Here is a 27,070-nt window from a genome sequence, read left to right on the forward strand (position 1 = left end):
GGCTGTTTGCGGATTTAATGGCAGGGGATTGAGGTTGGGAGGGGTCCCAGCTGCTGCTTCTGCTTTTCTTATAGCAGAGAGGCTGCCTACGGGTGGCACGGGGTGGCCATGGAGTGCAGAGTTGGTGGGACAGGGGACATCCAGGGGGCTCGAGATGTTGCTGGTGACAAGGAATGTCAAGTGGCACTGAGGCTGGCGGGCAAGGCCACAGGCAGATTCTCTCACGTGGGTACTCGCCCCTTTCCTCCCTCTCGTCCCTCCCTCCCACCCTGGCCCCACTCAGGAGTGAGACCCAGTGGCCAATAAGCTCTCGGACAGACGAATGGGCGCCCTCCTCCTTCCTTCTGTTGGGCTGGAGTGAGTGGAGGAGGTGACTCAGCTCCTGGGCTCAGGCAGGGTCTGGAGGGGCCAGGATGGTCTCGAGTGCTTGGCAGCTGAGGAATGTAGCTGGGCTCGGGTAGTAGCAGCAGCGAGGGGCGGGCCAGGGTGGCCAGAGCCCGGGGCCAGGAATGTGCAGCTGAGGTCAATGGTCCCGGAGTCCTCCCGACTCGGGGTCGGGCGGCGGGAAGGAGGGTGGCCGTGGCGGGGGTGGAGGTGGGTGCCCAGGGCTCAGAGCTTGTGGGGGTTCACCCACTTGTAGGTGCCCTCATACTGGAAACCCACTCTCTTCATCAGCTCGTCTGCCTCCGTGGGGCCTCGGCTGGAGAGTGACGGGTGGAGGAGAGGCATGAGGTAGCTCCACCCTCACCCCGCCCCTGCCCGCTGGGCTCTGCCCCCAGCCCCCACCCTTTCCTCACCTGCCATAAATATAGGGGATGGGCTTGGGCTTCTCCAGCTCAATCTGGTGCAGCAGTGGGGTGAAAATACGCCAGGCCTCACGGAGCTCGTCACTGAGGGAACATGGTATGGCTTGGGAGGCCGGTGGCACACAGGGAGGGAGGGCAAAGGCCACCCTATAGCCCACAGGTATGCAGGGGCCGGCAGCTGGGCCTCACCTGCGCACGAAGTGCATCTGGCTCCCGCAGAAGACGTCCAGGATGAGGCGCTCGTAGGCGTCAGGGAGCTTCACGTTCTGTGAGGGAGAGAGTGTCTTGCTGATGCCACTGCCTGCCACCATGCGGAGTCCCCCGGGCCCAGGCCGCCCACCCTCCACACTGCTCCTTCTCTGTAGGGCACCTTGTATCTGTTGCCGTAGGTCAGGTCCAGCTCCGACTCCTCGGGGTTGAAGAACATGCCCGGCTTCTTGGTCATCATCTTGGTGTACACGGCCTCGTTGGGCTGCACGCGGATCACCAGCTCGTTGCGCTTGCACTGCTGGTGGAAGATGTCGCCGGCCACATCATGGAACTGCAGCCTCACCTCGGCCTTGCGCTCGTTCAGGGCCTTGCCGCAGCGCAGGATGAAGGGCACCCCTATGTGGCGGAAAGGGCAGCCTCAGCACCAGCTCTCTCAGGGTGTGGACCAGTGCGTGAGTGTCTCAGTGGGAGCTCCAGTGCCCGCACACAGGGCATGCCCAGTTCTGCCTTGCTGGGCCTCGAAGGCATCACCTACCATCCCACCTCTCATTCTCCACATAGAGGACGACGGCTGCAAAAGTGGCGGTGGTGGACCCGCGGGGCACCGTGGGGTCGTCCAGGTACCCTTTGGTGGCCTCGCCCTCTCCATCGGGGTTCCCCACGTACTGGCCCAGGACCACATTGTTGGCCTGCACCTCTGAGATACATTTCAACACCTTGACCTGAGAGAAAGCCAGGGGAGAGAATGGGCTCCTTGGGTGTTGAGTTGGGGTGCAGGGATGACTGTGGCCACAGATGTGCAGCCCTCAGGGCAGGAGGAGGCCCCTGCTTGGCTCTGCTCACCCTGCCAGAGGCCCAGCTCAGGGCCCCTCCCTGAGGACCCTCCAGGACCACCCTGGTCCATCTCGAGTCTATTCTGATGAACAAGCTGAGGCCCAGAGAGGCAATGGCCTTCCCTGGTCACATAGTGATTGTCAGGCCTGGGACATGACAACTTGGGCTTCATGACTGCCAGTCCAGGTCACCTCCAGGAGGCCACGCTGTGCTCAGAGGTGGTGACTTCTCCGGGGTTGAGGACACTTGCTCTGCATGCACACCCCAGCTCAGTGCCTCGTCACAGATGGGCCTGCGACAGGGCATGCTCCTGGGGACTGGGGTGCACCCCCTACCTTCTCATCACGGACGTCATCTGAGTTGGTGGAGGCGGGCTTCTCCATGGCCACCAGACACAGCATCTGCAGTAGGTGGTTCTGCATCACGTCCCTAGGGACGGAAGAGGCCAGAGCTCACCTTAGCTCCCCGCCCTGTTCACCTGGTTCAAGGGCATGGGGACCCCAAACAAGGCTTCCTAGTGACAAGCTGCAAGACTCACTTCCTGATCCCCCTTGTCTTCCAGGTCCCCTTAAATCAAGGAAGGACATGGTGATGCTATCACTGAATCATAAAACCGTGGGGTGCTTGGCTGTGTAGGGGTCCAGCCCTTTCCAGCCCGGTCTGACAGCTCAGACACTTAGGTTTTGAACTGCAGGGTGAGGAGGAGCTCCCCCAAGAAAGGGAACAGTAGCCCTGCAGGGTGACTGGCTCTGCCACCCTGTGCCAGCCTCCCAGGAGAGAGGAAGAGCTCTCACCGGATGATCCCAAATTCATCGAAATAGCCCCCGCGACCCTCAGTGCCAAAGGGCTCCTTGAAGGTGAGGATAACGCAGGCGATGTTGTCCCGGTTCCAGATGGGGCCGAAGATCCTGTTGGCAAATCTGCGGGGAGGGGCAAGGTGGAGGAACTGCCCTTGTCTGAGTTCTGGAGGAATTCGTCCTGAGCACCACCCCCACCCTGGTCCCCCGGCCCCGGCTTGGCCCCACCTCAGCACCATGAGGTTCTGCACCATCTCCTTGCCCAGGTAGTGGTCAATGCGGTAGATCTGGTCCTCACGGAACAGGGAGGAGATGTGGTTGGACAGCCGGTCAGAGCTCTGCAGGTCCCTCCCGAAGGGCTTCTCCACGATGATGCGGTTCCAGCCTCTGCTGGGAGCCCGGAGCTGCGTTACCCCCTTGAACCCCTCTTCGGGGAGTGAGGATCAGAGCTGCATCATTCAGATGCCCTCCCAGGGGAGTAGAGGCCAGAACCTCCTCGCCCCCGTGGCCACCTCCCGTGCCTTGTGTTCCCAGATGACCCTCTGGCTCAACACCTTCCGGGAAGCCTTCCCACCCTGGGTGCCAGGGTGGCATTGCTGGCATGCTGCCAGGGGCCCGTTCCCCTCCTGCCTCATGCTGGGTCCCCAGTGGGTCGGAGTGGCCTGAAGGCCTGTAGGGGAGCAGGGGGAGGAGGCATCCAAGCCCTGGCTTCCTCATTGGTTTTGAAAATGAGAAGAGGACCTTTGCTTTACTACCCCCGCATTCAAAACCAGCCAGAGGACAAGAGCCTCTGGCTGGGTTGGGAAACCACCCAGCGCGGGCCATGCTGCATTCGCAGAGCAAGGCTGCCACCCTGCGGCCTGGCCGGGCCTTTGGGGAAGCAGAGCGGAAAGGCGGTGTTTCGTGGAGCAATGCTGCCACCTTGTGGTCCCACTGGGGATGGCCCCGGCACCATGGATGCTGCCCAGATCCCCGGCCCCGGACACGCTCATAGAGTGGTGGGAGCACTGCCTGGGCCAGCCTGGCAGGCGGGAAGGGAGGGCAACGGCAAGCCTTACATCTGGCTCATGCAGGACTCGTGAATGTTCTTGGTGACGGCCTCGTAGACGGTGGGGGGCAAGGCCAGGTAGAAGAGGCGGTTGGCCTGCGACCCAAGGTGGAGGGCATTCATGTGGCTGTTGAGGCGCTGGTAGGAGGCTGCATCATCGTACTGGCCAGCCACATAGGAGTTGCGGGCAAAGAAGTCCTCCAGCTTGAGCTTCTCCTCTGGGGTGGCCTGGGAGACACGGACAGACAGACACACAGACAGATGTCAGCCCCTCTCTTGGAGTCCGTGTGTGTTCTGCCCCAGGGGAGTGGAGGGTCTTCCCTGGAGGTCCAGGGAGGGTGCCCTCAGAAGTCAGTGTCCCAGTCCCACACTGGGTTCAGCCCCATCTTAGCAGCTCTGCACATCCAGAGGGAGGGAGGCCAAAGCAGGCAGCACAGACACTGCCCCAGGCTGGGACCCCTGTGCCTTAGGACAGAGGCCAGATTTCAGGATATTTTGACCTGGGAGAAATACACTGGAGAAAGCTCTCTCTCCAAAATCATGACACCCAACTATGATTGGCGGAGAAAACGCAGCAGAGCACAGCAGGAGGGGACCTGTGGGTCCTGGTCACGGGGGCTGGTAATGGGGGTCTCAAAGAAGTACGAGAGCAGGCGGGGCGGGGCAGGAGGGGAGGAGAGCATCCCAGGATGGGATGGGGGGAGGTCCCCGAAGCTGGCCACGCTGGGGGCTGGTAGAGAGGGCAGAACCAGGCTGGGGGAGGCCCTGACACCACCCACCTTGAAGAAGGGCTCACTCTGTTTGCGGATGTCAGCCACTGTGAGGCGGGAACGGGCATAGCCCACGATGAAGGTGTTTTCGGGCAGAAGGCCATCCCGGAACAGCCACCTGAGGGCAGGGCACAGCCGTAACCAGTGCGGGCAGGGCAGGACCAGGCCTGTCCCTGGCGGGAGGTCACAGGGGCAGTGGCGGGACACACTTACCAGATGGTGGGGTAGATCTTCTTCTTGGCCAGGTCACCCTGTGGCAGAGGGAACAGGTGTGTGGTTAGAAGTGGCTGGGGACACGACCTACATACATCATCCTCCACCCTTGGTGATCTGGGCACTACTCAGGATCACTACTGGGCCACAAGCATGTCTGTCTTGCCTGATATACAGACAGAAGAGCCCCGAGATTCAAGCCTGTGCCAGCCCTCCATCCCTGACCCAGAAGACATAAACGCATCTCCTGCGTTCCAGGAGAAAACCCGAAAATTCAATTCAGTAGAACCAAGGGACGACAGAAGTACCATGTAGCCACATTTGTGAGACGTGACCTGAAGTGCTTACATTAGCAAAAAAGAGTGGTTCAAAAATAAGGAGCTAAGCATTCCACTTAAGATGTGAGAAAAAGGGCCAGATGCGGTGGCTCACACCTATAATCCCAGCACTTTGGGAGGCTGAGGCAGGCAGATCACCTGAAGTCAGGAGTTCAAGACCAGCCAATGTGGCAAAACCCCATCTCTATTAAAAATACAAAAATTAGCCAGGTGTGGTGGCAGGCACCTGTAATCCCAGTTACTCAGGAGGCTGAGGCAGGAGAATCACTTGAATCCGGGAGGCAGAGGTTGCAGTGAGCCAAGATCGTGCCACTGCACTCCAGCCTGCGTGACAAGAGTGAGACTTCATCTCCAAAAAAAAAAAAAAAAAAAAAAAAAGTGAGAAAAAGATAGAACTGCAAGCCAAATTACCAGGAAGAAAATAGGAAATAATGACAAGTAAAATTAATAAAATTAAAAGCTAACCCAAAGAAAAGATGAACAAAGCCGGAAATTGGTGTTTGAAAAAGACGAATAGAAACAGACAACCCCCTGGCATGGTTGCTTTTTTAAAAGGGCATAGGCCGGGCACAGTGGCTTACTCCTGTAATCCCAGCACTTTGGGAGGCCGAGGCAGGCGGATCAAGAGGTCAGGAGATCGAGACCATCCTGGCTGACATGGTGAAACCCCGCCTCTACCAAAAATACAAAAAATTAGCCAGGCGTGGTGGCGGGTGTCTGTAGTCCCAGCTACTCGGAAGGCTGAGGTAGGAGAATCACTTGAACCCGGGAGATGGAGGTTGCAGTGAGACAAGATTGCACCATTGCACCCCAGCCTGGGCGACAAGAGTGAAACTCCATCTCAAAAAACAAAAAACAAAAAAACAACTAAACAGCTGGACGCGGTGGCTCAAGCCTATAATCCCAGCACTTTGGAAGGCCGAGGCGGATGGATTACCTGAGTTTGGGAGTTCAAGACCAGCCTGACCAACATGGAGAAACCGTTTCTACTAAAAATACAAAATTGGCTGGGCATGGTGGCCCATGCCTGTAATCCCAGCTACTCAGGAGGCTGAGGCAGGAGAATCGCTTGAACCTGGGAGGCGGAGGTTGCAGTGAGCCAAGATCAAGCCATTGCACTCCAGCCTGGGCTACAAAAGCGAAACTCCATCTCAAACAAACAAAAAACAGAGCAATGGACCTGAGAGGGGACAGTGGCCACAAATCTTCCTACAGAAACAACCCCCTGGCATAGAGAGTGTTGCCAGTGGGTTCTACCAAAATGCAAGCACAAGAGAATTCCAACCTGAAGCAAACTCTTTCTGCAGAAGGAAGAAAGGGGAACACTTCCCAAGCCACCTTATGGGGCCTACAGAGCCTTGGTACGGAAACCTGATGAGAAAGGCACATGGGAAAACCCATACGCCTCATTCACACACACATGCAGATGCAGAAATCCCACACGAAATATCAGCAGGCCGGGCACAGCTCACACACCCCAGCACTTTGGGAGACCGAGGTGGGAGGAGGATTGCTTGAAATCAGGAGGTTTTTTTTTTTTTTTTTTAAAGACACGGTCTCACTCTGTCACCTAGGCTGGAGTGCAGTGGCACGATCTCAGTTCACTGCAACCTCTGCCTCTGGGCTCAAGCAATCCTCCCACCTCAGCCTCTGGAGTAGCTGGGACTACAGGTACATGCCAACACACCCAGCTAATTTTTTGTATTTTTTGTAGAGACAGGGTTTCCCCATGTTGTCCAGGCTGCTCTTGAACTCCTGGGCTCAAGTGATCTGCCCGCTTCAGCCTCCCAAAGTGTTGGGATTACAGGCGTGAGCCACGGCGACCCACTGACCCTGTCTCTTTAAAAAAAAAGAAAACATCAGCAAACCAAATCCTGCAATGTTAAAAACAGTAGGTTTTTTATTTACAGAATAAATACATCTGTAAATAAAAAGTTGGTTTGATATTAACAGAAAAAAATCATTGAAATTCACCATATTAAGAGATTAAAAAAAAACTCTAAGAACTCTCTGCCTACTGCTATGTTTTGATTTTTTAAATCTAGCAATCTTGCTCAACCCAACAGATGTAGATCAAGTGTTTCAGAAATCACCTATTCACGCTAAAACTCTTAGCAGAGGGGGAATGCAAGGGAACTTCACTAACTTGATAAAGGGCATCTATAAAACACCATTCTGGCTGGGCGTGGTGGCTCAAGCCTGTAATCCCAGCACTTTGGGAGGCCGAGGCGGGGGATCGCTTGAGGTCAGGAGTTTGAGACCAGCCTGACCAACATGGTGAAACCCCATTTCTACTAAAAATACAAAACTTAGCTGAGCATGGTGGTGTATGCCTGTAATCCCAGCTATTCAGGACACTGAGGCAGGAGAATCGCTTGAACCAGGAGGCAGAGACTGGAGTGAGCCGAGATCACACCACTGTAGCCTGAGCAACAGAGCTAGACTTCGTCTCAAAAAAAAAAAAACCACCACCAAAAAACAAAGAACAAAAAAACCCCCAAACCATCATCCTTACAAATACTACAAATATCACACTTATAGGAAATGTTGAAATATTAATCATCCCTTTAAGCAATCAGGAACAAGAAAAGTGCAGTAAGGCAAGAAAATGAAAATGGCTAAAGTTGAGCTGTGAGGTGGTGCGGGTGCTCCCGACAGTCTGCAAGCCTCTGATCAAGTGAAACACACACCTATCATGTGACCCGGCCGTTCCACCCCAAGAGAAATGAAAGTGCAAGTCCACACAAAGACCTGCACACGAATGGTCACAGCAGCCTTAGTTCATAGCGGCCCCAAACTGGAAACAAGTCAAACACTTGAATTAACATGTGACCCGGCAAACTGTGCATTCATACAACGGATACTACTCAGCAACACTGGGAAATCTCAGCATCAGAGATGCAACCCATTGTGACAGAAATCAGATCAGCGGTTGCCTGGAGCAGGGCAGATTGGCTGGGAATGGGTACCCAGGAACTTTCTGGGGAGATGACGATGGCCTTTATTGTGATGAGGGTGTACAGCCAATTGTACAGTTAAGATTTGCGCACCAACGAAAGACGGCGAGAAAACCAACAATGGAGCGGAGGGTGGGGAGTGGGTCAGAAATGACCCTTTGAGGGCCAGTGACTGTGAGAGCCCCAGGTGAGGGGGCTTCCTGGGTGCAGAGCATATTCTGTTTCTTGATCTAGGAGCAGTTTCCGTGGCTGTGCTGAGTTTGTGAAAAGTCATCAACAAGCTAGACCTGCACCATCTGTGTTCTTCATGACATGTATTTCTTTTTTTTTTTTTTTGAGACGGAGTCTCACTCTGTCGGCCAGGCTGGAGTGCAGTGGCGTGATCTTGGCTCACTGAAATCTCCACCTCCTGGGTTCAAGCCATTCTCCTGCCTCAGCCTCCTGAGTAGCTGGGACTCCAGGCACCTGCCACCACGCCCTGCTAATTTTTGTATTTTTACTAGAGACGGGGTTTCGCCATGTTGGCCAGGCTGGCCTCAAACTCCTGACCTTGTGATCTACCTGCCGTGGCCTCCCAAAGTGTTGGGATTACAGGCGTGAGCCACCGTGGCCGGCCCATGACATATATTTCAATAAAACATGGTAAAAACTAATAGTCTGGGCATGGTGGCTCACGCCTGTAACCCCAGCACTTTGGGAGGCTGAGGAGGGTGGATCACCTGAGGTCAGGAGTTCGAGACCAGCCTGGCAAACATGGTGAAACCCCGTCTCTACTAAAAATACAGGCCAGGCACGGTGGCTCATGCCTGTAATCCCAGCACTTTGGGAGGTTGAGGCGGGTGGATCACGAGGTCAGGAGATTGAGACCATCCTGGCCAACATGGTGAGACCCCTTTTCTACTAAAATACAAAAAATTAGCTGGATGTGGTGGTGCGCGCCTGTAGTCCCAGCTACTCGGGAGGCTGAGGCAGGGGAATTGCTTGAACCTCGCAGGTGGAGATTGCAGTGAGCCAAGATTGCGCCACTGTACTCCAGCCTGGTGAAAGAGCAAGACTCCATCTCAAAAAAAAGAAAAAACAAAAATTAGCTGGATGTAGTGGCAGGCACCTGGAATCCCAGCTACTCAGGAGGCTAAGGCAGGAGAATCACTTGAATCCGGGAGACGGAGGTTGCAGTGAGCCAAGATTGCGCCACCAAACTCCAGCCTGGGTGACAGCAAGACTCCATGTCACGAAAAAAAAAAAAACAAAACACATGCTCTTCGAAGCAATCAGGCACTGCAACCATGGATGGGTCCATTTCTACAAACCATTACAGAATGGGGGCCATGCCACCAGGTCAAATGCCCTCACCCAGAGCCAGGCAGTTAGGAAGCCACCAGAGGGCTTCCAGGAGGGCAACTGCTATGGTGTGGGTGCCTTGTGTGCTTGCGCTCTTCAGGGGCCCTGCTCCACTTCTGACGCTCCTCAGGTGAGCTCGGTGCCAGGACTACAGCCACACGGACCTCTCACTGCTGCACCCTTCAAAGTCCAGCAGACAACCCCTCGCCCTGGGGTAGGAGCTCCTCTACTCAGCTCCTCACAGCACCTGCCATCAGTGGGGCTGGGGAGGGGAACGTTGCCCATGTCACATCAACTCACGGCTGGCCCCACACAGAAAGGGTCAGCTTACTGGGAACTAACTGGACCCTGAAATAAACGGGAAGAACCACAGCCTGCAAATACCTCTAAGCCTCACTCAAAGCAGGTCATGTTTGCTCATGACCAAATTCCGGAAGACTGGGAGGCATCGGGACAGACTCCAGAAAGGTACTGGTGGCAGGGGACTGGTCTGCTGAGTCACAGCAACCCCACGCTCCCGGCCGTTTGTTCCTGCTGCTCCCTTTGGGATTAACTAGAGATTGAACCGGCTCACCTTGTTTCAGCTCAGGCCCTGCAACCGACCGACCGTCTGCTGGGCTCCAAGTCACCCGAGAGGCGAGGTGAGGTAAGACGGACAGTAGGGGTGGGGTAAGGCAGGCCGCTCTCTCTACCATGGTGACAGGGAGCTAAGCTAAGCTGAGCTGAGCCGGACTGAGCTGCTCTCCTCAGGACTCAGGGGTAGCCCTGCCCTCCCAGCTGGCTGCGACGCTCTAGTGGGACTTTCTGGAGGAACAAACATGGGAAGACATCGGGAAACCTGACAGCTTGGTCAAGAGTCTACTCGTGCCATGTGGGTGGGGACAATTCAAGGGGTCCTTAGTGAAAAGCCGTTGGGAGCTTCTCATCTTCCCCACGCCCTCCTCTTTCCTGAGGACCACAGCAGGGGAGGGATCTGCCCAAGGACACAAGGTGACTTAGTAGAAGCAGGGCATGATGAAGATCTCTAGCCACCAACATCTGGCTAGGCCAGGGCAAAGGGACCTGGGCCATGACCTGTCTGTTTTATAAACCCAAATCGCTGCAGCCCTTGTCTTGGCATGAGGGTTTCATGGTAGAGCACGATGCCTGCTGCAGGGCCAGCGGGGGTGGGCCATCCCATCCCCAAGGGTCACTGGGGTTAAGGACCTGCCCAGACTCCCTGGGTGGAGCCCTGGGCCTTGGCAGGGGCCCAGCTGGTTCCTGGCCACTGGGGCCAGAGAACCTGGGGGCTGCTGAGTTAGTTCAGCTGAAAAACCAACAAAAGGGCCTCCCTGCTATACCCGGGGGCTCATGAGTCACCGGGGCTTTGGGGGAGTGCCAACATCATCATGACACAGCAAGAATCTTATCAGACCAGTGGGGAAGTCAGCCCAGAAATGTTCTGAGGAAAGGGGAGGCGGGGGCCGCTGGGTCATCCCTCCCACAGGCCCATCATTGGGATGTGTCCTGAACGCCCATCAAGCCCATGGCCCTTGTGATCCAGGTGGGGAAACTAAGGCCCAGAGAAGTGAGGACCCCGCAGACTATCAATCCCAGTCTCTTCCCCTCACTCCCTGTGAAGCTCTCCAGCATCATCGAGGTCCCATCAGGTGGGGAAAGATGCTGTTCCAGGCGCACACTGGTCTACAAGGCCAGAGCTTTCTGGAAGGGGGCAGTAAGTACCTCGGCTCCCTTTCTGGTAGGGCTGGGAGTCCTGAGAAGGCAGGAAGTGGCCAACTTGGTAACTCTGAGGTGCCATCAGGGCCCCCAGGAAGGAAGCTGGGTGTGTGGGCAAGTGTGAGGTAAGCTGGCCAGGGAGGAGGAAGGGACAGAGGAAGGCCACGTGGGTCCAGCCTGCCCCAGGGTGTCCTGCTTGCCCAGGCTGTGGGTCTGCCAGCCACTTGCCTGCTTTCAGTTTCTAGGTCATGCTGAGCTTGTTCCCAACTCGGGGCTCCGGGCATTTGCTCTTCCTTCTGTGTTTGTGCTCTCCCGGCCCTCTTTGTGGGATCTATGTGCTTTGGGGGACTGGGGACACAGGGCCCATGTGTATCTTCTGAAACACACGTGAGCCTGAACTCTTGCTGGTCTGCTTACTTGCCGTGGTTCCCTGGCCACAATAGCACATAGGTCCCATCAGGAGGGCAGGGACTGGCTGCTGTGGCCCAGAAGTACCCAATCGCTGTCTGCTCAATGAATGGAGAACGGGCTGCTTTCCTGGAACAGCAGATTCTAGGATCGCGTGCCCTCAAGTGCCACCCTGCCTACCTCCCACACCGAGTGAGGCATCAGGCGCGGAAGGAGCCTGGGAGCCGGAGCTGTTCCAGGTGCTGCCTGAGCACGCCACCTCCCATCTCCCCCCCACCAGGAAGAGGAAAAAACAAACCACGAGGCTCTTCAGAGAGAGGACCCCTTGTCCCCTACCCACAGTGCTGGAGCTGGCACTTCCTATTTCTGCTTTGAAAGCCTCAGGTTGTCACTCTCAGAACAGAGGAGAGCAAAGGGGAACCCTACTGATTTCAACAAAACAAAGTTGCCCAACCCCAAGCTGGCCACAGGCAAGGCAGTGAAATGACAAAATCAGCTTGGAAAAGCCTAAGGACCCTGGGCCCTCGTTTCAAAAGCTGTCATTTGCTACACGAAATGCTGAGGTTCAGGAAAAGGAAAACACTTGCTCCAAGTCACACAGCAAGCTTGGATGCTCTCAATGAGGTGTCTAATAAGAGCTGAAGGCCAGGAGTCATAAGCTATCATTGTGGCCTGGGTTGCTCTGTTGCAGTGCCTTGTGACAGCATGGGGTGGGGATGGAGAAAGCAACCTCAGTTACCTTCTCCTCCAGTCTGCTTCTTGGACTAAGGGTTTAACGGTCAGAGTCCTGGCTGTTAAGGTTTGTGGCTGATGCAGGTATGGCTCTTTTTATTTTTGTTTTTTTGAGATGGAGTCTCACTCACTCTGTCGCCCAGGATGGAGTGCAATGGTGCCATCTCAGCTCACTGCAACCTCCACCTCCTGGGTTCAAGCGATTTTCCTGCCTCAGCCTCCCAAGTAGCTGGGATTACAGATGGGTGCCACTACACCTAACTAATTTTTGTTATTTTTCTTTTTTTTTGAGATGGAGTCTCACTCTGTCACCCAGGCTGGAATGCAGTGTTGCGATTTCTGCTCACTGCAAGCTCCGCCTCCCGAGTTCACGCCTTTCTCCTGCCTCAGCCTCCTGAGTAGCTGGACTACAGGTGCCCACACCAGGCCTGGCTAATTTTTTGTTTATTTAGTAGAGATGGGATTTCACCATGTTAGCCAGGATGGTCTCAATCTCCTGACCTCATGATCCACCCGCTTCAGCCTCCCAAAGTGCTGGGATTACAGACGTGAGCCACTGCGCCCGGCCTTTTTGTTTCGTTTTGTTTTGAGACAGAGTCTCGCTCTGTCGCCAGGCTGGAGTGCAGTGGCGCGATCTCAGCTCACTGCAACCTCTGACTCCCTGATTCAAGCGATTCTACTGCCTCAGCCTACTGAGTAGCTGGGACTACAGGCACGCACCACCACGCCCAGCTAATTTTTGTATTTTTAGTAGAGACGGGGTTTCACCATGTTGGCCAGGATGGTCTCGATCTCTTGACCTTGTGATCCGCCCACCTTGGCCCCCCAAAGTGCTGGGATTACAGATGTGAGCCACCGCGCCCAGCCAATTTTTGTATTTTAAGTAGAGACTGGGTTTCGCCATGTTGGCCAGGCTGGTCTCAAACTCCTGACCTCAGGCGATCCACCTGCCTCGGCCTCCCAAAGTGCTGGGAATACAGGCGTGAGCCAACGTGCCCGGCCAGGTATGGCTCTTCTGAGGGGACCAGGCTGGGGCTGAGGCCAAGCCCAATCTACTGTGGGCTCCACCTGGTACCTCTCCTGGGTCTCAGGCTTATGGGGAGTCAGAGGACAATGGCCCCTCCTTACTCTGCCACTGGCAGAGCCCTTCTCCCTCGGCTGCCTCCTCATTCCCTTTTGGCTCTCCTTTTCTAAGTTCTGATCAGAAGTACAAAGGTGTCAAGGAGTAGGTTTGACAAAGTGTGACAGCGCGTTGTTCTATGTGAACAAAGAACCACTGAGCTCAGCCAGCACTGAGGGGCGCACGATGTGGAAGAGCTAACTAGTTTTGATAGAGCTCCTGCTCAAGGTTACAAGGTAAGTTAATGGCAAAGATGGTCATACAGTAATGAGCAGAGAGATTCTTGAGTGCATCCAGGGTTAAAAGTGAAAACTGAGACCACGTGTAATTTGAGATGAAGCCCTTGTTCCACCAGCCCCTGCACAGTCTCACTGCCCCATGGGACACAGGGGAGGGTGCTCTAGTCTCGGGCGATGGCTGTCCTAGGACCACCCCTCCCTCCCCTCCCATGGAAATCCTCATGCTATACTATTCTTTTGTCTTTCCTATGAGTGCAGAATGGCGGTTCTACAAGCTGGACAATTGGGGCCAGGTGGGGTGAGGCAGAGCTCCTTGGTAGGCTTTCGAAATTGAGGCAAAGAGACAGTGTTCAAAGAAAACCTAAGTGTTTGTATCGACGGAACTTGAAGTGTTAGTGAAGAGGCAGAGATCAGGCCTCAGATCCTGCCTTTGGAACTCATTTGTTAAGGCATGAACAGGTCTGAAAAAACTACAGAATGAATAGCATTCCCTGTTTTCCCCAAGAAGTCCATCTAGACAGTCCCTAAAGAGCCTGCAACTCCAGGACTAAGGGCTACATTCAGCGGCTAGGCACAGGGTTCAGAAATGTCCTGCAGCCGGGCGTGGTGGCTCACGCCTGTCATCCCAGCACTTTGGGAGGCCGAGGCGGGCGGATCACTTGAGGTCAGGAGTTTGAGACCAGCCTGGCCAACATGGTGAAACTCCGTCTCTACTAACAATACAAAAATTAGCCGGGTGTGGTGGTGCATGCCTGTAATCTCAGCTACTTGGGGGGCTGAGGCAGGAGAATCGCTTGAACCCAGGAGGCCGAGGTTGCAGTGAGCCAAGATGGCGCCACTGCACCCCATCCTGGGCGACCAGAGCAAAACTCCGTCTCCAAAAAAAAAAAAAAAAAAGTCTTGCAAGTGCATATGCACACCAGGTAGAGCCGGGATGATCCTGGCGCACTAGCAGGAGCGGGAGGAGGAGCTCAACTTAGCAGAGCCTGTGGGGCCCTGCAACAATTAGTTGGAAAAGCTGAGGCATGGAGCAGGCACTTCCTGGCTTTTAAGATTGGGGCCTGGGAGATACTCACCGATGCACCCATGATGATGAATATGTGTGTATCCGACTGATGGAAGGCATCGCCCTGGAACAGCTCTTCCCGCAGGATCCCGCACACCTGGGTCCGGCTCAGGGCCACCTGCTCTGCCATGACGCTGTCTGGTGGAAGAAAGGCTCGTTAACAAGGCAGAAGAACAGGAGAGCATTGAGAAGTTAGCCCCTTTCTTGAGAGTTCCTCTGGGGTCTCACACCGGGGTGACACCTGATTACCCAAATCACTCCTTGTGAACGGCTGGGCGTTGGGGAGTGGTTGATGGGTTAGAAACTGCGGGCTCTGGGCTCCAGCCACTCTCTCCTAGGCAGCCTTCATTCAGGGTGTACATTACAAAATTACTCAAAGCATTGGTGGATTCCGACTACAGCATCAATTCTGGACAACCGAGTAAAATCCTTGTGGGGCATGGAACTGCGTGCCCAGGACCATCTCATTCCCGACTGTAGCGGGAACTCCACAATGACCTGGAGCATGGGAGATGGTGCAGATGCTGGAGTTCAGCTCCAGCCCTCCCCTTGCCAAGCTGGGTGACCCCGGTCGGCAAGTCCCCTTCGCTCTCGGGGGTCTCAGGGGCTCAAGAGAGGAGGTGCGGGGTATAAAGGGATTGGTTAAGACCCTCTCGATTCTGCTCGGTTCTCAAGCACAACAAACAGCGTGTATTTTACCGCCGCGCGGCGCAGCGCGGGACAGTACGCTCCTCCGCCTGCGCGGCGCCCGCCCGGCCGGTTACCTGCGCTTCGTCGTCGTCGCCCTCCGCGCTCGCAGCCCCGAAGTGTACGACCGTTTCCGGGGGCTGAGCCCCGCCGGCCCATTTAATCGGCGGGGGCGGGGGCGGGCGCCTGGGCTGAGCGGACCCGCCTCAGGCGAGGCGTGCGGGGCGGGGCCTCGGCCACCACCCCTCGGGCGGGCGGGGCGGGGCGAGGGCAGGTGCGCGCGCATCCCAGGCCAGCCCCTGCCTCTCGGGCACCTGCGCTGGAGGCCGGCCCGCCGGCTGCCTGCCATACCCGCTGCCGCTGCTCCGCATCCCCAATTCCGGCGGGCACGGGTGCAGCTCCGCGTAGTGCTCCCGCATCCCCATCGCCGGCCCGGCCCCGCCCCTACTGTCCGGTTTCCCCGCCTGCCCCGGCGGCCTCGCGCGCTCGCGGAGGGCTCCACTTCCGCCGGCAGCGTGGCCACGCCTCCTCTGGGCTGTCCCTCGGCTCCTGGGCGGGGCCTTCTGCCGCGCCACTCCCCCGGGAACCCTCGCCTGTTCGCGGGTCAAGCCGGCCCTATTGGGCAGTCTCTTCTTGATTCCTCCCCCGGAGAGGGCGGGGCGGCCGAGCGCCCCGAGGCTAGACGCCGCCGTCCGAGAGACGAGGGGGCGTGTAGGCGGTGACGCCCTGCAAAGTGGCCGGCGTGCTTATCATTACCGAGCTTCCGCGGGCCTGCAGAGCCTGGCGGACTCAGACTTCTCTCCGGAGCGGGATGCGGCCCTACCGCGGCCTCACACTTCTCGCCGGCTTCCCGTGTTCCCGGGGCGGGGCTTGTGTTTTTACTTCCGGATCCCACAGCTATGACACCGGAAGCCGGAAGCGGGGATTTCGACAGCGGAGTAGGGAAGGGCGACCGCGAAACTGGGACTTTCTCGGAGCGCCGGGGCCCTACCAGCGTTCACAGTCCGCCGCTCCCACCCTTCTCACGTCTGACGGACTCTGCTGACAGGTGTGGTCCTTTTCCCCAAAGACAGGGTTCCATCCGTGGGCGTTCCGCCGCCTCCGAAACTTCCCCCGGACGTTCAGGCTCCCCCCTCTTTTTTGGGCCCCAGCCCGTTCCTGCTGCGCGCTTCTGGAGCACTGGCCAAGGCGGGCCGATTCAGGACCCAGGTTACTTGGGCGGCGAGCTGGACTGTTTCTACTCCTCCCTCCTCCTCCACTGCGGGGTCTGACCCTACTCCTTGTGTGAGGACTCCTCTAGTTCAGAGACATTCTGTTCACCAAACTTGACTGCGTTCTATCGAGGTCGTTAAATTCTTCGGAAATGCCTCACATATAGTTTGGCAGCTAGGTATCTGATTTCATATGCCTGTTTGCTCGTTTTGCAAGACAACATCTGCCTATCGTCATACTGTTTCTGTGATCTGAGAATGAATGGGCTCTCCTGGCACATTAGAGGAATAGCACGGAGGTCACTATAGCTGGAGCAGAGTGAGGGAGGGGAGCACAGTTGGAGAGGAAGGGATGGGGAACCCGATGGTACAGGGCCTTGTAGGCCGTTGTAGGGAGATTGGCTTTCACGCAGAAGGCAACGGGGATCCATGGTAGGGTTCTCAGTAGAGGAGGAATGTGATCGGAATTACGTCTTACACTGATCGTTCTAGCAGTGGTGGGGAGAGCAGAGCATAGTGGGCAAGGGTAAAAGAAGGGCGACCTGTTAAGAGGTAATTGCAGTAATCCAGCTCAGAGACAGTGCTTTGAGCATTTTATTATTGGAAATTTCAAAAATGTACGAAAGTAGAAAAATTAGTATAGTAAATCTTTTTAGTTTGTTTGTTTTTGAGAGATGGAGTCTCGCTCTGTCGCCCAGGCTGGAGTGCAGTGGCATGATCTCAGCTCACTCTAACCTCCTCCTCCTGGGTTCAAGCCATTCTCCTGCCTCAGCTTCCCAGGTAGCTGGGACTGCAGGCATGCGCCACTACGCCCAGCTAATTTTTGTATTTTTAGTAGAGACGGGGTTTCACTATATGTTGGCCAGTCTGGTCTTGAACTCCTGACCTCAGGTGATCTGCCTGCCTCAGACTCCCAAAGTGCTGGGATTACAGGTGTGAGCCACTGCGCTCGGCCAGTATAGTAAATCTTACATTCACAGCTACCAACTTCAACAATTGAAGGTATCAACTTCTGACTAATTTTGTTTATATCCCTCGCAATCCTCTCCCATTATTATTTTATTTCTTTTTCTTTCTTTCTTTCTTTCTTTCTTTCTTTTTTTTTTTTTGAGACAGAATCTCGCTCTGTCACCAGGCTGGAGTGCAGTGGTGTGATCTCCACCCACTGCAACTTCCGCCTCCTGGATTCAAGCGATTCTCCTGCCTCAGCCGCTGGGACTACAGGTGTGCACCACCACACCCAGCTAATTTTTGTATTTTTAGTAGAGATGGGGTTTCATCATGTTGGCCAGGATGGTCTTGATCTCTTGACCTTGTCATCCGCCCGCCTCGGCCTCCCAAAGTGCTGGGATTACAGGCATGAGCCACCGCGCCCGGCCTCTTTTTTTTTTGAGACCCAGTCTCACTCTGTCGCCCAGGATGGAGTACAGTGGCACGATCTTGGCTCACCGCAACCTCCATCTCCCAGGTTTGAGTGATTCTCCTGCCTCAGCTTCCCAAATAGCTGGGATTACAGGCGTGCACCATCACTCCCAGCTATTTTTTTTTTTTTTGTATTTTTGGTAAATACAGGGTTTTGTCATGTTGGCCAGGCTGGTCTCGAATTCCTGACCTCAAGTGATCCACCTGCCATGACCTCCCAAAGTGCTGGGATTACAGGTGTGAACCACCATGCCTGGCCACCACTATTATTTTCAATAACAGCTTGAGATATCATTAGCATGTCACACAGTTCATCCATTTAAAGTGTACAATTCAATGGTTTGTTGTATGTATATTCACAGGACACTTTCGTCACCCCTCAAAGAAACCCCATACCCTTTAGCTCAGCTTATCTTCCCCTCAGCCCTAAGTGGCTCTCCCCAGCAACCTTTAATCCACTTTATGTCTCTGTGGATTGGCCTGTTGTAGGCATCTTATATAAATAGACTCATACAATGTTTAATCTTTTGTGACTTGTTTATTTCTCAGCATATTTGCAAGATTTGTTCATGTTATAGCATGTGGATGTACTAGATTTTGTTTATTCATAGTTGATGGACATTTGGGTTGTTTCCACTCTCTGGCTGCTATGAGTAATGCTGCTACAAGCATTCATGTGGAGACATGTGTTTTCATTTCTCTCGGGTATATACCTAGGAGTTTTCCCATTATTTGGAGGTGAATTCAGACATCATCTTTAAACATTTAAGTGTGCCTCTCTCTAAGACAGGACTCTGAAAAACAACCACAATATCATTATGACACCTAAAATAGTTAATGTTAATTGCTCAGTGTGATCAGATCGGTTGGGGGATACATTTTAACAGGATTTCTTGATGGATTAGATGTGCTCTTGTGTGTGTGTGTGTGTGTGTGTGAGAGAGAGAGAGAGAGAGAGAATCAAAAAAGACTTTTGACAGCTGGAGGATGGATTCGCCATCAGCTGATAACAAAGAAGGCCTTGGGTAGATCTGGGTTTCGGGGACTGTCGGAGGTCTTAGAGAGGTTCGTTTTGAGAAGGCTACTAGATAACCAAGTAGAAATGTCGAGTTTGATAAATGAATGTGGAGTTTAGAAAAGAGGTCTAATTAAGCATCAAGATTGGAGTTCAAGGCATGAGACTGGACAGAATTCCTGTGGGAGTGAATGAAGTTACAGAGAAGAAGATGTCCTAGGACAGAGCCCTGGGGCACCCCAACATGAAGGATGGGAACCCAGTGAGAGTGCCTGGGCAGGAGTAGCCAGCAAGATAGGGAGGAAACCAGGAGAAGGGGCTGTTCTGAAAGCCAAGGGTGGAGTGCAGTGGCGCAATCTCAGCTCACTGCAACGTCCGCCTCCTGGGTTCAAGCGATTCTCTTGCTTCGGCCTCCCGAGTAGCTGGGACTACAGGCGCGTGTCACCACACTCTGCTAATTTTTTGTATTTTTTTTTTTTTGAGATGGAGTCTCGCTCTGTTGCCCAGGCTGGAGTGCAGTGGCGCGATCCCGGGTTCACGCCATTCTCCTGCCTCCCGGGTTCACGCCATTCTCTGCCTCCCGGGTTCACGCCATTCTCCTGCCTCAGCCTCCTGGGTAGCTGGGGCTACAGGCGCCCGCTACCATGCCTGGCTAATTTTTTGTATTTTTAGTAGAGACAGGGTTTCACTGTGTTAGCCAGGATGGTCTCGATCTCCTGACCTCGTGATCCACCCGCGTCGGCCTCCCAAAGTGCTGGGATTACAGGCGTGAGCCACCGTGACCGGCAATTTTTTTTTTTTTTTTTTTTTTTTTTTTTTTTTTTTTTTTTTTTTTAGTAGAGGCAGGGTTTCACCGTGTTAGCCAGGCTGGTCTCGATCTCCTGACCTCATGATTGGCCCGCCTCGGCCTCCCAAAGTGCTGGGATTACAGGTGTGAGCCACTGCGCCCGGCCAGACATTTTAATCTCACAGTTCTGGAGACTAGAAGTCCAAAACCAAAGGGTTAGCAAGCCCACACCCTCAAAGGCTCTAAGAGGGCGATCCTCCCTTGCCTCTCCCAAGCTTCTGCCCCATTTATTCCTGGGCTTGTGGCTGCCTCACTCCAGTCTCCGAGGCAGTCCCGACATGGCCTCCTCCCCTTGCATCTCCCTCTGGCTTCTCTCTTCTGTCTCTCATAAAGACATGTTGTTGGATTTAGGGCCCACCCACGTCACCCAGAATGATCTCATCTTGAGATCCTACATCTGCAAAGACCCTTTTCCCGAATCACATATGTTTCAGGGGTTAGAACATGGGCATATCTTTTCTGGGGGCTACCATTCAGCCCACTACACTCGATGAGGGGCCGGTACCCTCCACTTCTCCTGCTTGGAGGTGTGTAGGGGATCAGGATTCCCAGCATACTGACATCTCCCTCCACAAACAGTCCTGTCCCGACTCTCCCACCTCTGGTGAAATTCTTCTATTTCCAGCCTGGAGCTAGGCCTTTTCAAGTCCCACATGGGTGGTCCAGCACCTCCCTTTGGAATGGGAGTATCTGCTACCCCTTAGACTGAAAACCCACTTTAGCATCTTGATACACTAGGTGAATTATCAGCATTCTGTTTAAAATGTAGCCCCAGAATTCATAGGCTTTTTCTGCTGGGTAAGGATGTGGGTCTCCTGTGACTCCCCTGCTACCTTTCTCTTTCAGCCCTTGCCCTGTTGGATGAATAGGCACCTCTGGAAGAGCCAACTGTGTGAGATGGTGCAGCCCAGTGGTGGCCCGGCAGCAGATCAGGACGTACTGGGCGAAGAGTCTCCTCTGGGGAAGCCAGCCATGCTGCACCTGCCTTCAGAACAGGGCGCTCCTGAGACCCTCCAGCGCTGCCTGGAGGAGAATCAAGAGCTCCGAGGTGAGGAAAGAGTCAGGGTATCCAGCCCTGCTGAGGGGAAGGCGTCTTCTCCCCACCTGCACCTCTGCGTTTCCTGGGCCTGGGGTGGGGATGTGCTGCCCTCCCTCTTGGTTTCAGGAAGTAGACTCTGAGATGCAGATTAGCGGGGAGGAAGTTTAGCGTGCTCTCAGGACCAGTACTGGGAAGGGAAAGGAGGGACAGGGGAAGAAGCCGGGGAGGGCAGAGGGAGAAGCACGCTGCCGGGTAGGCTCCAGGACAGCCTTGCTGGACCTTACAGGGAGCTCTGGAGCTGGAATGAACCTTCCAGGTTGGACCAACATGTCCAGGCCTCTGTGTCCCTGCACTGAGCACTTATGAAGTGCTGTCCATCCTGGGACAGGGCAGAGTCGGCCCTGGGAAGAGGCGTGGTCTGCCCAGAGAGGGGGTGGGGTCTGTCCTGGAAATGGGCGGGGCATGCCCTGGTAGAGGGGCGTGGTCTGTCTTGGGAAGGAAGGGGCGTGGTCTGTCTTGGGAAGGAAGGTGCGTGGCCCCCACAGGCAACATTCCTCTGGGGCAATCCCGGCGCACACCTCAGCGGAGGTGAAGGCTGACTTCCCACACCCAGTGGCTGGGACTGGGGAGTTCTTTCCTAGACTGCCATCCGGGCGCCCCTCACCCTCTTGCTGCTCAGCTCCAGGTCGTCGTGGGTTCAGGGCTCAGCTGCACGCTCCTGCCCGCGCCCTGGGCGTGACGGCACCCCCAGCCCCTGCCATTCTTCCCCCTCACCCCCTCTCCTTGCCACTGCTCTGCATTGTCCTGGGTTAGCCTGGCAGGGCCAGGTGGCACCCGCCATATACTCTTGCCTTTCTGCTGCGGGGGCCTTCTAAGCCGCGGGTCCCAGAGCTGCAGGGAGGGGCGGCATAGACTCCCCACATGGCTCACTGGGTGTGGTGGGGCCTGTAGCCCTTTTTGTTTCATCCTTTGGTTCCTGCTGGGGACTCAGGCCTAAGTGTCCACCCCATCGTGGAGGACAACACCCCTTCCTTGCAGGAGTCATCCCTGAGCTGGCACCTTCAATTGGCTCTCCGTGTCCTGGCTGGCTGGCAGCTCCTGGGCGAGGTGGCATGTGCCGTGACTACTAGAGACCGCTGTCATGGGCCCACTCCCCCGCCTTCTTTGCTGGAGTGTGGTCCGAGATGTTATGTGGGGCTCTGTGCTGACAAGTCACATAGTCTGTAGGCTTCAGAGAGTGGCTCTGGCTGACACCCCGTGGGCAGGGACAAGACCCATGCCTGCGATGTGTCTCCTCTTACTGTCAAGGCAAATCACCTTTCCTTCCATGGAGGAAGGGGTCAGTGCAGTCAGCTTGCTGTCAAGGGGCTGCTTGGTCTCCTCGACGGTGAGGCTGAATTGGAGAGGCCCTGCTGGAGCATGGAGACCCAACATGACCTGCCTGTTCCAGGACAGGGTCCCCCACCTCAGTGCCATCGGCACCTGGGGCTGGAGAATTCTCTTGTACGTTGTAGGGTGTGGAGCAGAGTCCCTGGCCTGTACCTGCTAGATGCCAGTAGCACCCATCCTGTTGTGACAACTAACAATATCCCCAGATATTTATTGCCAAATGACCCCTGGGGGATACAGTTGTCCCTGGTGAGACCCACTGTATTGGGATCTTCAGAGCACTGGTGCACAGAGAGGTGACAGCTAGACTGGGGGCTTCTGCTCATCCCCAGGAGAGTGCTCTATTGAGGGGGACTTGAGGGTGAGTGTTGCAGGCCAGCTGTGCAGGGACCCTGGCACAGCGTATGGCGCCCTTGCTTCCCTTCCAGGCTGTGTGTTCAGTGCAGCAGCTTCCCTCGGGCTCCAGGGACACAAGGAGGCCTCAAGGCTGTATTGACTCCCCCTGCTCCGCCTGACCTGAGCTTTGTGGGTGGCAAGTGAAACTTGGTAGCTCCATGTGTCAGGCCCTGGGCCAAGCCCCTAAGGGCCCAGAAGATGTCTGTCCCCCAAGATGTACATGCTTATGTCCATGGAGGAGGCTGTACTTAGAATGTTGAGGGAGAGATTCACGAAGAAGTTGCATGTCTCTAGTGTGTGACTCCACTAGTGTGAGACATGTCCAGAAGTGGCCAATCTGCAGAGGCAGATGCAGATGAGGAGGGTGCTGGGGGAGCGACTGCTTATGGGGTCCCGGAACTTTTCTGGAATTAGATAGTGCGAATGGTTGCACAACCTGATGGATACACCGAAAACTGCTGAATTAGTTAAAATAGTGAATTTGATGTCATGTGAATTTTACCTCAGTTCAGAACATTTTTTAAAAGACAAGTTGCCAGCCAGGTGCAGTGGCTCATGCCTGTAATCCGAACACTTTGGGAGGCCCAGGCGGGGGGATCACCTGAGGTCAGGAGTTTGAGACCAGCTTGGCCAACATGGTGAAACCCCATCTCTACTACAAAAATTAGCCACACGTGGTGGCGGGCACCTATAATCCCAGCTACTTGGGAGGCTGAGGCAGGGAGAATTGCTTGAACCCAGGAGGTGGAGGTTGCAGTGAGCTGAGATCGCGCCACTGCACTCCAGCCTGGGCGACAGAGTGAGAGTCTGTCTCAGAAAAAAAGACAAGTTGCAGATGAGCTGAGCTTTGGGCAGAGCAAGCGGGATTCTGATGGGGGGTGGATGTTGCGCTCATCAGCAGGCAATAGTTAGTTGGTTGAGGGTTTTGATCACGGGGTAGCTACTGCCTGCCCCATTTTATCCAGCTCTGTAGTTGCTATAGAGTTGCTAGAACCTTGCCACATCACTTATCAGTTTTGTCACCTCAGAGGGCTTCTTCACTACTTGGGGTGTCTCCTGGGTGTGGGGCTCTCCTTCCTGTGGCCTCTGCTGACTGCCTGGCACTGGCACACATGCTCTGGTGAGGGGAGGACCAGCGGTTTTTCCCGTTTGTTTTCTGCTTCCTCGTTTAACCCTCCTCGTCTTGTAAGATGAATGTTCTTGTCTCTGTTCACTATGCAGATGAGGACTTTGAGGCTCAGAGACGCCACTAACTTGCCTGGTCCAAGCCTTTTGGGCCTCTCAGGCTGCAGCCAGCAATGCTGCAGTGAAGTTTGCCTGGGAGGCTGACCCTAGGAGTCTGCAGGCGTGTTAGGACCCCCGATCTAGAAGACAGCAGAGATGTAGGCCAGGGAGGACCAATACCGAGCATCTGAGGGCAGGCACACCTCAGACTGACCAGAATACAAATGAATTTGAGTCACTTACAAACAAAGTGGCATAAGGCCAGGCACAGTGGCCCATGCCTATAATCCCAGCACGTTGGGAGGCCGAGGTGGGAGGATTGCTTGAGGCCAACGATTTGAGACCAGCCTGGGCAACATAGCAAGACCTTGTCTCTACAAAAATAAAAATTCAAAAAAGTGGCATTTAACACATACTTTTTTTCTTTTTTTTGAGACAGAGTTTTGCTCTGTCCCCCAGGCTGGAGTGCAATGGCGTGATCTCGGCTCACTGCAACCTCCACCTCCCAGGTTCAAGTGCTTCTCCTGCCTTAGCCTCCCAAGTAGCTGGGATTACAGGCGTGTGCCACCACACCGGGCTAATTTTTGTATTTTTATTAGAGATGGGGTTTCACCATGTTAGCCAGGATGGTCTCAATCTCCTGACCTCATGATCCGCCCACCTCGGCCTCCCAAAGTGTTGGGATTACAGGTGTGAGCCACCGCACCCGGCCAAAAATAAAAAATTTTTTAAAGTGACATTTGAGATGTACTTTTAAGTGAAGCTGATGTGTTTGGTGTTATTTTCTTGCAGAAAGTGAGGGGCATTAGTGTAAAGGATTTTGGAAGTGTTTAAAGAAACAAAAGGGAGTGTTGAGACGCCATCCACCCCTGAGAGAAGCTGCGTGGTATTATGGCGGGGGTGGGGCACCAGGATGGGCGGCCCCACTTCTGGCCTCTGACTTCCTGAGCCTCAGGCCCATGTGGGCCCAGGCAGGGCCCGGCAGACCGGGCTGCCCAGCTCCCCTCCACTGTCCCCTCTGCCACCAGATGCCATCCGGCAGAGCAACCAGATGCTGCGGGAGCGCTGCGAGGAGCTTCTGCATTTCCAAGCCAGCCAGAGGGAGGAGAAGGAGTTTCTCATGTGCAAGTTCCAGGAGGCCAGGAAACTGGTGGAGAGACTCAGCCTGGAGAAGCTCGACCTGAAGAGGCAGAAGGAGCAGGCTCTGCGGGAGGTGGAGCACCTGAAGAGATGCCAGCAGGTAGTCGGGGCAGGGCCAGGTTCTGAAAACCCGCGGTGACGCCAGTGTTCCACAAGGGAACCCGTGGTCGGGGGTCCCCCAAAGCGCCCTGGGGCTCAGTGCTGTGCCGGGAGGGCTCGGAACTCAGAAAAGCCGTCACACTCCCAGTTCCGGTTTATTACAAGGAAAGGACACAGGTTACGGTGAGCGAAGGCTCAGGGCGCACAGGGCGGGCTCCAGGAGAGACCAGGCGTGAGCTTCAGTGGCTCCTCGCCCAGGGGAGTTGTGCAGACGGCACCTGTTTCTTTCGGCAACAGTGTGGGACAGCGAGCACGGAGTCCCAACCGGGAAGCTCACCCCAGCCGTGGCGGCCGGGGTTTGCACGGGGGGTGGGCCGCGTAGGCACAGAGCGCCTGCGTGGCCAACTTTGGTCACTCGGCTGTGGCCACCAGAGGTCCAGCTGTGTGGCCCAAGGCTCCCCCCATAAATCGTGTCATTAGCACAGACCGCCTGGTTTCAGGGTCTTTGTGTGTGGGCTTGGCTGATCGCAGGATCCTGGCGATGGTAGTCAGGAAGGGGCTGTGCTCCCTTTGAGGGGCAAGGTGGAGAGAAGTGCCGGAGAGGAGACTTGCTGGCGGGTACCTGGCACTTGCCACAGCCAGGCTCCACTCCCCTGGGGAAAGGCGTGGATGGTGGGCTGTGCACGCCGCTCCACTCAGGGCTTAGAGCACCTGGCTTAAGGCGTTGATTTCCTGTGTGGGAAGTGGATGAGTTATCTACAGCTGCCGTGACCAAGCACCACAGACTGCGGGGCCGAAGCCACGGAAACGCGTGGCCTCCCGCTTCTGGAGGCCTGGAGGCTGAGCTAGCGGTGGTGCCGGCAGGGTGGGCTCCCCGCCAGGGCCGTGAGGGAGCTGCCTTCCAGGCCTCTCCACGGCGCCGGGGGCCGCCGGCTGCACCTCTCCAGCCTCCATCTCCGTCATCCTGTGGCCTTGTCCCCGCGGGCCTCTGTGCCTGTCCTCCTCTTTTGACAAGAACACCGGAGATACACAAAGGTACACAAAAGCGGGCCTTTGTTCAAGCTGGCAAAAGAGATTTTCTTCAGAAACCCCTGCTTGCGGGGGAGAGAGCTGAGCTCCGTTCCCGCCCCAGCAGAGGCGGCCTGGCCTTGCGAAGGGAGAAGGAGGGAGTCGGGAGGGGGCGAGTGCAGGCTCAGGTGAAAGATGACGGGGCAGCCAGCGTCCTTGCCACGAGGCCAGCCGTGGGTGGGAGCTGCCGGTGCTTACCAAGGTTGGGATGCTTCCGTCCCCGTGGAGAGTGGGAGACTGGGCCCCGCGCCTCCTGAGGTTTCCGTTTCCAAGGAGTGGCTGCGGGGCCCTCGGGAAAGCCCCTGGGTTGTGGGTGCTACACAGATGTCTCAAAGGGACAGGGTAAGCCCTTTGTAGTAAATGCTGTAAGAAAGGGAGGTCAGGTGTTGGCCGGAACAGACAGTAAATGCTCTGGGCAGCCCTGAGCGTTTCCAGACGGGAACTCACTCAAAAGGGGGCTGGGGCGTCCCGGGGGCGCGGCCTTAGGCTCCCAGAGGCCCCGTGAGGTGGTGGCCGGGTGTCTTCGGGCAGGGGTTTGAGTGCAGTGTGCCTGCCGAGAGGTTCTGCAGTTCCCAGTGTTTAACGAAATTCAGTGTCCACTCTTGATTTGCACAAACTCTCCCATCCTGGCGGCCCCGGGTGCGGACTGGGGCCTGTGTTTACTTTGCCCTATTCGTGTCTGGCCTCCTTTTGTCCCAAGTCTCAGAGAGACGGAGAGAGATCCCCTGCTGGGGCTGTAGCTGCAAGGCCACCGGGTTCAGCCCTCAAGGCCTGCTTGCCGGGGCAGTGACTAAGCCGTTGACAACCTCAAGGCAGCTTTGTGCTCCTTCGTCTCTTTGGGGATCTCTTTTTGCCCCATCTGTGTGTCACCCTGTGGCAGAGGGTTAAGGTGGGCAGCTGGGGAGGGTTGGGTGGCCCTTGGGCTCATGAGGCCCTAG

At 55.5% G+C, this 27,070-nt stretch overlaps 2 protein-coding genes and 1 pseudogene across 11 annotated transcripts in view; 2 read left to right on the plus strand and 1 right to left on the minus strand.

Moving 5' to 3' along the window:
* G6PD (glucose-6-phosphate dehydrogenase) lies at positions 1 to 16,163 on the minus strand. 4 transcript variants are annotated; one of them, XM_003806357.4, is made up of 13 exons: positions 16,039 to 16,163; positions 14,606 to 14,733; positions 4,679 to 4,716; positions 4,475 to 4,583; positions 3,706 to 3,923; positions 2,876 to 3,034; positions 2,645 to 2,770; positions 2,186 to 2,279; positions 1,552 to 1,738; positions 1,177 to 1,412; positions 996 to 1,072; positions 798 to 890; positions 1 to 700 (listed from the first exon to the last, which is right to left on the minus strand). In XM_003806357.4, exons 2-13 carry the CDS (start codon positions 14,723 to 14,725, stop codon positions 610 to 612), a joined length of 1,548 nt encoding a protein of 515 aa, XP_003806405.1. In that variant the 5' UTR covers positions 14,726 to 14,733; positions 16,039 to 16,163; the 3' UTR covers positions 1 to 609. The 4 variants fall into 4 exon arrangements, with proteins under 4 accessions (XP_003806405.1, XP_008951106.1, XP_008951103.2 ...); XM_008952858.3 differs by having other exon boundaries at positions 2,876 to 3,037; XM_008952855.4 differs by lacking the exon at positions 16,039 to 16,163 and adding an exon at positions 15,360 to 15,778 and having other exon boundaries at positions 2,876 to 3,037.
* IKBKG (inhibitor of nuclear factor kappa B kinase regulatory subunit gamma) overlaps positions 16,058 to 27,070 on the plus strand; it is a 17,675-nt gene continuing 6,662 nt past the window's right edge. For 4 of the 6 annotated variants that reach the window (XM_034950014.4, XM_034950011.4, XM_034950015.4 and 1 more), the window contains exons 1-3: positions 16,112 to 16,330; positions 20,624 to 20,825; positions 24,854 to 25,065. In XM_034950014.4, coding sequence (XP_034805905.1) covers positions 20,639 to 20,825; positions 24,854 to 25,065 — 399 coding nt within the window. In that variant the 5' untranslated portion in view covers positions 16,112 to 16,330; positions 20,624 to 20,638. Of the gene's footprint in view, positions 16,673 to 20,623; positions 20,826 to 24,853; positions 25,066 to 27,070 lie in introns of all 6 variants that reach the window. The other 2 variants (XM_034950012.4, XM_008952821.7) reach the window with 2 other exon arrangements.
* Positions 24,936 to 27,070, plus strand: part of LOC129395412 (cyclic AMP-dependent transcription factor ATF-4-like) — a 25,807-nt pseudogene continuing 23,672 nt past the window's right edge. The window contains exon 1 of the transcript XR_010111231.1: positions 24,936 to 25,065. The product of XR_010111231.1 is annotated as a cyclic AMP-dependent transcription factor ATF-4-like (transcript). The remainder of the gene's footprint in view (positions 25,066 to 27,070) is intronic.

Source organism: Pan paniscus, chromosome X (genome assembly GCF_029289425.2).
Source record: "Pan paniscus chromosome X, NHGRI_mPanPan1-v2.0_pri, whole genome shotgun sequence".
NCBI classification, from domain to species: Eukaryota; Metazoa; Chordata; class Mammalia; order Primates; family Hominidae; genus Pan; species Pan paniscus.